The sequence below is a fragment of the Argopecten irradians genome, chromosome 5 (genome assembly GCF_041381155.1).
Source record: "Argopecten irradians isolate NY chromosome 5, Ai_NY, whole genome shotgun sequence".
Classification (NCBI taxonomy): domain Eukaryota; kingdom Metazoa; phylum Mollusca; class Bivalvia; order Pectinida; family Pectinidae; genus Argopecten; species Argopecten irradians.
In genome coordinates this window covers 22,132,869-22,144,870 of record NC_091138.1, presented here as the reverse complement: position 1 = coordinate 22,144,870, position 12,002 = coordinate 22,132,869, and the positions used below count along the sequence as shown (strand labels likewise).

General features: G+C 34.5%; 1 protein-coding gene across 4 annotated transcripts in view; it reads right to left on the bottom strand.

Moving 5' to 3' along the window:
- LOC138323229 (histone acetyltransferase KAT6B-like) overlaps window positions 1–10,696 on the bottom strand; it is a 30,074-nt gene extending 19,378 nt beyond the window's left edge. For 2 of the 4 annotated variants that reach the window (XM_069267655.1, XM_069267656.1), the window contains exons 1-9: window positions 10,518–10,696; window positions 8,445–9,286; window positions 6,445–6,553; window positions 6,098–6,210; window positions 5,706–5,787; window positions 4,958–5,102; window positions 4,560–4,622; window positions 2,527–4,040; window positions 302–411 (exon numbers count right to left, since the gene is read on the bottom strand). In XM_069267655.1, the coding sequence (XP_069123756.1) occupies window positions 302–411; window positions 2,527–4,040; window positions 4,560–4,622; window positions 4,958–5,102; window positions 5,706–5,787; window positions 6,098–6,210; window positions 6,445–6,553; window positions 8,445–9,044 (2,736 nt within the window). In that variant the 5' untranslated portion in view covers window positions 9,045–9,286; window positions 10,518–10,696. The remainder of the gene's footprint in view (window positions 1–301; window positions 412–2,526; window positions 4,041–4,559; window positions 4,623–4,957; window positions 5,103–5,705; window positions 5,788–6,097; window positions 6,211–6,444; window positions 6,554–8,444; window positions 9,287–10,517) is intronic. The other 2 variants (XM_069267658.1, XM_069267659.1) reach the window with 1 other exon arrangement.
- Window positions 10,697–12,002: the final 1,306 nt, after the last annotated feature.

Here is a 12,002-nt window from a genome sequence, read left to right as displayed (position 1 = left end):
AATCAACCACAACTTATAGGCCATGATCAGCTACAAAAACCAAAAGAAAAATAAAGAAAAATAGGACACAAGTAAAAACACAAAAAGACTGTTGCAAACGCCCACATAAAATCAAAGGCCACAATCAGCCACACAAGGCACAAACAACCACGTGAACAAAAAGAGTATGCCAACACAAACCAAATACGCTGCAAAAGCAAGACCAGCAGTTTGTGGAACATCGTCACATCACTTTAGAAGTTGGAGCCCCAGTTTGTCACCTTGGTTTGGTATAGAAGATGTATTTTGGGTGTAAACCTACCTGGTTCAGTGCTTCCTGTGCCCTTTCCTGCGCCAGTTTGAAGAGATCCACATCATCATCAGTGACGTGTGGTGGAAGTCCATTGTTGTCAAGTTCAACTTTCTCGTCATCTGTATCAAAAATGCGAAATACAAACATAAATACACTTGCGAAATACTAACATAAATACATTATCTTTCAAAGACAATTTTTTTTTTACACTTTAAAAGTTGAAATGAATTAAATTTACTAACATGAAAAAATATCTTTATTTGCTCATCAAAAACTTTGACACATTGTATGTACTCCAGGTGAAATATGAAAATTACAATGATATATTTACAAATATAAATCATATTGAATTAACTATTAATTCTATATTTGAACATATTGATTGAAGTCAATTTTTAATTCTGAATTTATTCAAGTAAAACTTAACATAAACTGTAATTTGGTGGCACATGTATTCTTAAGATACCTCCTAATCAAAAGATATATATCAAAACTTGAAGTCATGTAACTTGGCTTATGATAATTTACAAGTTTCATTTTATTGGAATTTAAAGACCAGATTTTTGATCAATTGCTTTATTACCACCTTCCATTTCCAGGCTAATAAATCAACAAAAATAACCAGTGTCCTTGATTTTATCTTAAAGTATTTCTCCTCCTCGACAGCAAATATGACAGGGAAAAATAAAGACTTGCATGTATATACCAAGTTAGGAAAATGGTATGTAAGGTTAAGGAAAATACAATATTGTATATTTGCTGGGAAGAAACTTTGAACATATCTTTATTGCTTCTGCATAGTATGCAACTAGTCTCTTACATGTTTGAGATTTAGACACCTCAAAATGACCATGCTTATTCAAACAAATAATTTAAAAAAAAATATTTAATATCATAATCAGAAATATAATCATTAAGGATTCCAAGAAATAAGGACCAGTGTGATAAGCAGAAAGACTTTGGTCACCATCAGTTCAGGCAAGTCTCAACATCTCTATTGGCAATCGCTAAATCTAACAGAATTAGAAAATATCTAAGTTTCAGAATGTGTTTATCTAAGTGTAAGTCTATACTAGTAATAAACCCTGAATTTAATACAATAGAAGACAATGGTCTAACTGACCATGAGAACAAAGTGTTTTAGATACCACCATCACCATTCTTTAGTCCAACAACACTACCACCATTATTCTAGAAGCCCATAACCATTTGGTATAGTTATTGTACAGTCAAACCCACTGACCTTGTTTAATCACAAATTACTACCAAAATTAACTTAAGATTGAACTTCATAACATAAATTTCTCTTTTTGCAGAGATTTTCAACAATCACAATACAGGAACAGATTTTGGGAATGTAATTTAGTAAAGGTACATGTAACAGAATTCATGATGAATTCTGTGTACATTATAACTGATAAAGTTCAAAAGTAGTTTGACTGTACAGTACTGTGTATATAATAATATTAATGAACATTAAACAATGAGAACAGAACACATGCAATTAAATAAAGGCAAACTTCGCAGGAAGATTTGTTTTCCTTTTCAAAAACAACAATCTTTATTTGTGAACAGAATGCAGATTTGAAAGGAAACAATAGAACACATAAGCAGAAAACTGTAGGAACAACCCATGCACAGTCTGTTGTTGTGAAAGCATTAAGTAGTGCTACATTTTACTAACACAAAGCAAGTAACAATACAATTGACAGATTCAAACTACAAAGAGTAAATCTTCACAAAACACACTGCCAAGTAAACAATATAGGGCAGCCAACAAAATCTTATATACTTCTTCCCGACAAATCTGCAATCTGTTCAGAGAAGCATGAGTGACACCTTTGAACCATTTTTGCGTAAAGTGTAATTTTTGAATTTTCATTTTCATTTTGATCGGAAGACACCAAATCCTTTCAATTTCTTTTTACAGATTTATATTTTTACTGACGCAGACAAAAAAAAAATTGATGGATGCAAAAGTAGGCAGGGCAGCATGTCATGCCTCTCATGCTGAAGAGGTCAAGGTCATAGTCAACCAGGAAACAAGGCCAAGGCTACCAACCACATCATGCACTACTGCCCTAGCTAGCGAAGGTACAGGTGTGGGAGCGGACCCTCCGGGTGTGGGACACAGCAACTCAAGCAATGGTGAGGAGCAAGGGATCGGGTGCTACACGGGGTCACTACCTTTTGACAGGAGTTATAGAGCTGTGTAAACGTGACTTGAGTCTTACCCCTGTGTCTGGAAAGAATGACAGAGTCCTCCTCCTCATCATCATCATCATCATCATCGTCAGCATCATCATCATCACTGTCGTCACTATCATCCTCATCCTCACTGCTTGATGACGGGGCCACAGGGGTGGGGGTTCCATGACTGCCACCTCTACCACGCCCCCGGCCCCTCGGTGTATGCACCACTGGAGAGTGGATTATGGGCGTAGATGTGAGTTTGGAATGTGCTCCTCTAGCAGGTCGTTCAAACACTGGTGATGAAACTAATGATAGGTCTTTGGGCACAAACAGATTGCTTACAAGTTCCTTGTTTGCACCTCGTCCTCGTCCACGACCTCGGCCTGTACCTCGACCAACTCCACGACTAACTCCTCTGCCAGCACTCATTCCTCGACCAGGGGAAAGATTTCTGCTGAATGGTCTTCCAAGTTTTACTCTCCCGCGGCTAAATGGCCTACCTCCACTGAAGGGTCTACCACGACCTGAGGACCTGCCTCTACCGAATGGTCTACCTACACTATACGGTCTGCCACTGCCAAATGACTCTTTACTTGGAGAATGTCCTCTCTTACTATAAGGCCTCCCAACACGGCCAAATCCCCTGCCCCTTGTACTAAATGGTCTCCCTCTGCCGAAGGGCCTTCCCTTTTTCACAAAAGGTTGACCTCTACTCTGCCCTCTCCCTCGAACAGAATTCATTGTACTGCTTGCTCGGGCCCTTCCCCGACCTCGACCCCTACCTCTACCTCGGCCTCGCCCCCGGGTCAAAGGTAATTCAGATGTAGCTAGAGGAAAGTCACTGGACGGTTCAACTAAAGTTGCTGACTGGTCATGCTCTTCCCCAATAGAAGAGGGTGAAAGGGGTTGTACAACTGGCTTTTCTAGAATGTCACTGATATTGTTATTAGTATAAATAGGGCTACATTTGCTAAAATAATCTGATATCTTCATTCGTCGCCGGCCGCGTACTACTGGATTATAGTCTGGGACCAGTTTCTTCCTCTCCCCTTGAGCAGTAAACAAATGGGACAGTCCATCAAACAGCCCCTTTAATTGCCCACTGCCCGGAGGCCCTGTGTACCTTTTGGCCGCCTGTAACAATCGAGAGCGTTTAAGTATCCTACTGGCAGCCTGCTGCGAGTTGCTTTGCTTTATACCATTGTTTACAGAACAGGCTTTATTGGACAGCGCTGTAAAATCACCAGAATTCAAAGACACCCTAGAAGTTCTTTTGTTTGATGGCGTGAAAAACCGTGATAAGCCATCTACTAAGCCCTTGGGTTTGGTCAAGGCAAAAAACGGCTCAAAGGTCCCCTCATCGCTCTCTGAGTGATCACCGCCGGGAGAAGTGGTGTCCTTTGTGTGTTTAGTAGATGCTACTTTACCAGATGACGACCCCTCCTCAGAGTCTGAACCAGACTGACTCCCATGAATGCCATTTTTGACCCCAAATTTTTTCTGTATGCGGAAGATTCTTCTTTGTTGTGGTGTCAATAGCGGACAAAATATTTGCCTGGAAACCAAATATTGATTATACTTTTTCATATTCAACATCTTCTATACATATTAGGTAGTGAAAATGCTCTAAGAACAAGATCTAATATACACAAGATGTGGACCTTTTATCAAATGCTGCAAATTTACAAGGTTAAGATAGGAATAGCCATCATTCAAACGAATGTATACATTTTAGAATCTTTAATTTCAAGACTTAAAGGCAACAGAGTTCTGCAAATACATGTAAATAGCTGTAACCAATACAGATGCATTTAGGTGATCTATATGTGAATATTATCCGCAGTTTGTAAGTGACTTGCATTGAATATGACAATCATAGATTTTTAGTTGCTGGCATTTTTTCCTGTAAAATGAAATGCTGACTAGGCCTTTGCCAATATTTAACTGTTAATCTCAAATATATCAAAGAATCTAATTACAAATTCAAATAAACCAAAAGTTAACAGTAAATTCTCTTCAACACAATTCCAAACTGGATTGAACAATTAAACCGAGTCAGTACTCTATTACTCACGTGCGATGAACTGCTGACTTGCCATTAACATTACCAGCTCCATCACAGCCTGGTGTAGCACATCTACAAAACAGGAAACTCTCCTCATGTTCTACACATAATCTGGGACCTCTATATAAATCTGTAGGTATCTAACTATTGAATATCATAAATGACACATACAATATCACTTCTCGAGTTTTCAAAACTCATGATTGCCAAAAAAGAAATACCTGAAACATGATCAAAATGTGTGTTTCTACAATATAGCAATAAATTTTGCATATATAGTATATATTTAATTAATCTCTACACACTTTTGACATGGTTCAAATTAAGGAAATGTTAATGTCTTAATATTAAGTTTTGGACTGACTATTTGTTAAAATTTCAACATTTTTTCAGTCTAATGATCTTACTTTGCGACTGGGGGTTTCTCCTTTGGTGTCCGTACACTCTTTGTTGCTGTACTGAACTTTTTCTTCATTTTAGCTGCCAATTCCAAATATCTTTTCCCCTTTTTGCTGCCTCTATTGGGATCACAAATATTACACTTCCATTTTCCTGTCAAATTAAAGGAAAAATATTATCATGAGTGCAAGTCATTCTCCCAGCTTTTGAAGGGTAGTATTTTTTCAGTGATTTCATACACCATTACATTAGAGTCATATAGATAGTTCATATTCAAATTAATTCAGCCAATCATTTATATTTTAACAGATTTTTTTTCTTTTCAATACAACCTGACTTTGTTTCACCAGTCTGTGAAAACATTAATGTACAACTACTAATCATAAATTGCCTTAACATACCGTCTGTATGTAAATACTGTCTGTATGTAGCACAAGTTGTTTATTATCATTCTACTGTACTGCAGTTCTGGTTATTTGTACAGAACCAGATCTGTGCAATTTAAGTTCAAAATATTTCCATAAGCACATTCTTACTGCTACTGTAATCAGTTACACATTCAGGTGACAGTACTACAAACCAAAACAGTTCATCGATTATCAAGATTGCAAGATTGTGTACCAAAGAATCATTTGTACACAATTGATTTTAATATACACATATTACAAGCATCTTTTTCTATTCCTTACTTCACACTGTGTGATACTAGCTATATGTAGATTCCATATCTAAAGATCAGCTAGCAATATACCATACCTTTTGGGGCTTTATTTAATGGTGGGTCACAACATCCCATATGGAAACCACGATCACAGCAATCACAGAAAAGCATGTTATCCTGCAAAAGATATAAGTCATTCAACTTATGCACCAATTTAGAATTCATATACTTTACTGAGATTTTATAAAATATGACAGCTCTATTTAATTTACAATTGCAAAGATACTTGTCTTCTCATTTTATAAGAGTATAGCTAAATATTGTCTTTTCATTTTATAAGAAATTATAAATTATCGACTGAAATTACCATACATGTATTTATATATTTACAAAACTTTTAACTTATAGTTTCCAAAAATTTCACCTCAGACTGGTCTTCCTAAATCAAAAGCTATATAGCGAGTCAGTGACTTCTAGTCATACATACCTCCCTTCCAGATTTTTGACAAAAAGAACATTTTTTACAGTCAATACACTGCCATCTTAATGCCTTCACCACCTCCGTTAACTCAGCAGAAAACTTCAGGCAAGATGGGTGACCTAAAACCAACGGTTTAAATAATTACAACAAAACCCATGGGTTAAGGCCTAAAACACAACCATAGAAAAAGAATTAATACACTGCACTGCATTAATATTTCTAATGATTTTTTTTTGTATATCAAATGTCAGTTAGGTGTCTCAATGTCTGCTTTTTAATTTGAAATACAAATTATTAATGTCTACCACAATGTAACTACACTTGTTTTCTGTGCTAGCTGTGCCACTACTCACCACTGTTGCCACAATCAGCACAGGATATCAGATCCTCATATTCACCATTACGGTTCTTGTTCTCATCCCCCAAGCAGAAACAGCAGATTGGAATAGGTTTGGCACATTTCTGTAAACAAAATAACAAATTTTCTGATGTTAACTGATATTTTCAAATTGGACCAGGCAAAACGCTGTTGTAATAATATCATAGCTGAAAAAGGCAAAAATTCATTTTTGGCAAGTTTAGTTAAATACCAAGGATAACCCGATAATTACGGTATATTTTTCCTATCTGACAACAGTTTATTTATCCTTAATACCAGGTATATAATAAGAAGACTATTTTTCTTCAATAACATATTTCTTGGCAAATCTACCGAGGGTCTTGAGAACAACCAAATATATACACGTAGTCATAAGTTGAAATGTGAGTATAAGCTCTTGGTTTTTGGACCCTAACTGCTAAACTAGTAGTCAGTATACAGTAATGCATATGATTTGGAGGATTTGTTCATACAATTACTATTGATAATCCAACATGGTAGATAATTGTCTGACGTTTTACATTAGCAGAATTAGCACTATGATGATCTGTCTGATGATGTGAAATGGAGTCAAAACAAGCAATTATTGGATGTAGGTCAAAGGTCAAACAGAATATATATATAGGTCGCATTGACCTTTAAGACCTACTTCCAGACTTAGTATATCATTATGATACATCACTTCATTATTAAGTCTTAGGTGAAGTAATTAGAACCAATACCAAAGTTTTAAAGAATACAATACAGTTTAATTACTTTTATATGTATTTGATTATTTAAATAAGAGAGATCTTGATAGCTGGACAGGTTACATTTATATATAGGTCACTGTAAACTTTAAGTTACACATAGCCCCAACCAGTCATGCCTATGATATGGTATTGGACAAGAATTGAAATATCATATAAGAGCCCTGATACTAATATAAGGAAGAATGGACAAATCTATATATTACATGTACATAAATTACAATTTAAAATCTCCCCCTCTCGATCCCCCATCCTTGTGACAACAATTACTAGTGTAGCTATATCTTTCCTCAAGTGTCTCAATCCTGTCATCGTTTTGATCTGAGCTGCTACCTTTAGCTATTGGCTACAGAAGAGCTAATCAATTAATCTGTAGGAATGCTGTTATACAACAGTATATTGATTTTGTTATGGTAGCAGCCAGACAGGCCAGTTGCTGCTATAACTGTTGGGTGCTGTGTGAGCCCTATTAGATGTCTCATTAGGCTGGATAAATACACACAAGGTGCTATTTCTCTATATGATCACTGGTTCACCTGTCTCCCTATAGCTGCTAGCAGATTGTTTAGCTAAAAAAAAGCTTGTCATTTATCATATATTTAGAGTATACTACTTTATTTACTAACCCTATATGGGAGTTTTGAGATACATTAACAACATGGGTAAGGTATGATTTACCACCAGTCAGACATGCCTTCTGGTGATTGTAATGTCACAAATTGAAAGTTGGCATCAAAATGTTACATCAAAATCATTGGAAGGTGGAACTTATCAACAATAAATCCTACTTTACTCATATCTTTTTTTATCTCAAAACGGACATATTTACTTACTTCAGTGATTATTAGTTTTTCACTCACGTAGCTCTATAACTATCAATCATATATGACAATAGTTACTGACTTAAGAGGAGAACTAGTGCAAACTTGATAAGCTTGTCTTTTTTTAATTTCTAAATAATTGAACATTCCCATACAGCATTAGTTATTGTTTTAGAATAACTATATTTTTAAAATTCAACCTAATTATTGCTTAAGACTTGATAAAACTTTCACTAAAGTTGCATGAGAAAGTACATAAATAATTGGTTCTTAGCTTTTACGTGCAAAATGCAAGTCAGATTATAACAATATGTCAATTGTTTAATAATTTTTTTAATACCAATACCATAATAGGGTAAATATGGGTAATTTGATATTTGGGCGAATTTTTTCCAGATAATTACCAAATTCTGCTCAAAGGAAAATGATTGATCACTCCCGGAATCTTCATCAAAAGACCCAGAATGACTACTGCTTCCTGCCGAGTCTGATTCGTGACTTTTCTCTCCAAGTTTGACAATGCGTCCATCTTTAACCAGCAATCCTGAAGATTCTCCTTTCTTTAACGAATCCTTCAGCTGATACATCAAGTCGATCCCATCATGTAGTTCTACATTGTAACTGTTTTGAATGTGTTTTTCAATCTTTGACAAGGAGGAGCCTTCCATCTCCCCCAATGCCCTAATTGATCGGACAATGATCTTGCACAAATCTGTTGATTTATCCACATGTAAAACTTTTGGCTTAAGATGGGCATTTGCATCTGCATCTTTGTACGAAACCAAGCCTTTATTGTATACTTGCAATACAGTGCCATCCTTGATTGCAAGATTAAGTTGTTCTTCGATGGACTCTTTAGTAACTTTGTGATACTGTTGAATTGCATGGCAGATTCTATCAAAACTAGGTCGCTGTTTTTGACATTTTACTTTTCCTATTGCCTCTAAAATCCATTTCAAATATGTTGGATTAGCAAGACCTTCCCGTTCTCCCTCTTTCACCATTTCTATTCCAAAAATGGGTATTGATAAGGAGTTAAAATTGTTACAATCACATATTTTCTGTACAGTCTACAATCACATATTTTCTGTACAGTCTACATTTTAAAAGTATAACCAAAATTGGAAACAATTATCCTCCAAAAGCCATGAATGGTTATATTTTACTTGGCTCCAATATTAATCACAACCATTCGCTTCGGACGCATCTTAAATACCCTTAAAAACTTCATCATGCGTTCATTAATCTGAAATATAAAACAAATTATTTCATTTATCCTGTTAGCCAAATTAAAATAAAATTTAATACTAATATGATCATATTAACTTTAAATTCTAGTATTGGTCTTAATGATACTAAATAATCTGTCGCAAATTAAGTCTTGAAACCTTTGGAAAAACATCAAAATTACATTAGGCGTCACGGCTTTCTGATTTGTAAACAAAAAATGTTGCATTTTTCATGTACAAAATCACATTTCAAATTTATAACCCAATCATATTTTTTGTAGTGGGCTACTTATAACATAAAACGCACCATCTGTCAAGCTATAAATTCAAAATATATATAACATTGTTTCATTAAACTTATTTCAGATTTTTTTTCAAAATGAAAACAACAGCTGTTATTTTCTTTTAATTCTTTTTTTCCTCAATATTTAATTATTGGGAAAAAAAAACAAATCTATGGATAAATAATTATGAGACGTCAAAATATGATACTGGTAACAATAAATTTATTTATGATTTAAAATAGTACACGCAATATTTATTCTTAACTTTGTCGAAAGGGCAATTTATGAAAAAAATAATAAGGTGTGAAAATGAGAAAACATCGCAGTATAATTTTTATAGTTATTTATACATACACGATTAAAATAGTTTTTTTACCTAAAATATGTCGAATGAACATTTTGAATCCAATCTAAATCTGACTGAGAGTGTCAATACTGATTATGATGTTGGTATGACGACAATTTTCGTCATAAAATCTGTGATTCTTTACAAAAATCGAAATATTTCTTGTAAAACAAATCGACCGATCTTGGTATCCCGTGAAACCCGTTATCAACGTTAATAGACAAGTTATGAAGAAACCACATCTAAAACCAAAACGACATGTTTCTAAATTACAAGATTTACACAATCCGCTTTGCACGGCTTTCCCAAACTGAGAATAAAACGTAAAATGGCGACTAAAGGGTACATCGAAACAGCAGCCATGATAATAATGGCGGCAACTCCGTGTTGACGATCATTTACACTCGAATTTTAACATATTGAAGATGTTTTTACAACCAATAGTCTTGGTATAGCATCGCTAATGCCTTCAAGTTAAACATATCACAAAAAATTATCAAGATATTTATTTTAAATTTGACAAATCACAAGAAATGTTTTGCATCGTCATATTGGACTGTCAACAATGATTTCAAAATTTTAACCGTGCAAACGAACATCAAATATCGGCAAACTCACCGTCTGATTTCCTTTAAAATATTTCAATCCGACAGTTAAAAGTATCTCTTTAAGTACGACATGCACAATTTGTTTTGTCTTGGGCGCTAAACGCCAAGAAAAATGTAAAATCACAAGCCTCTAGGTCTCCTCGGTTCGACTAGCCGTCCGCCATTGAAAATATGGCTACCGATGAACTACGGACGCCCGTGGATGGTTGGGAGAATTTAGACAATGAGGTCAATCTTACTTCTCCTCTCGCATTTTTTACAACAAAATCTTGTCATTTTTATGCTTGAATTATAAATCAATACAATAAGAATATATTTTCCTACCTTATGAAAATATTTTAGGGCAAAGAATTATTCGTTTCGTGTCATTAAAGTATTTTTGTAAGGCCCAACCTAGTCTAATTCTCCCTCCATTTTGGTTTGTTGAAACAATTTGTCCCGTTCTTTACAATAACGAATTCTGATTGGTCAATAGTGATAAGTGATATGCTTTGATTCTTATGAGCACATATCTATACTGAATGAATACCTAAATAGATATTATCCAATTAGTTACACTGTTTAAACCATACAAATAAATAAAATAAACATCCTGCAACAGTAATGGCTTATGAAATTCGTTAATTATAAATGTTGAACACAAGGTTTCTGATCAATATACATTCTAGAAAACCAAGTCTGAAGTATAATTAGAAAACAATATCCATATTGGACACAAGTTTATTTATAAATATGCAGAGAATCAGTTCTAAATATAGAACAATAATTGACAATCAATTAAGAAACTAAAAAAGATGTAGTCGACGAATTTTGTCTGTAATCTCATTGCTTTCCACGGATATTTCTTTCATTTTGTTCAGGGACACACATGTATAGAAATAGCTTATGCAGCTTGAATACACATTTGTCAATAAAAGGAAGAGGAAGCACGTGTAACCGATGTTTGTAAACAAATGATATGAGATTTCCGTGTTGAGAACGTGACAGAAATAAATATCAGGTCAGGTGAGTATCGCATAGGAATATTGTAGGTTTTGTTGTCATAATTTAAAGATGCTCCACCGCCGACAGAGTATAATGGTATTCATCATTTGAACAATAATTGGTGTTTATTAATCGTGTATATATATGTCTAGTTAACACAAAAAATTAATATAAAATAATTTGTTTTGCATTTGGTGCATGCGTAATCAGTACTTCATTCCATTTAGGATATAGTGCCACGGATTTTTTTCGGGATGCAATTAATTATTTTTCATATTTTTAACTCATAGTAAATCTCTATTTGCAATAATTGTAGAATGCAAAGCACACCATCACGACAACCTAAAGAGATCACATTTATCATTTATAATTTACTCTCCTTAAATCAGAAACATATATGATTACAAGGTTGAAACTAAATAATTAACCACTCGAAAGTAGTACGAGCAATACTCATTACTTAATTAGTTGATTTGGGAGTAATAGTGATGTAGAGAAGACAAATTGGCAT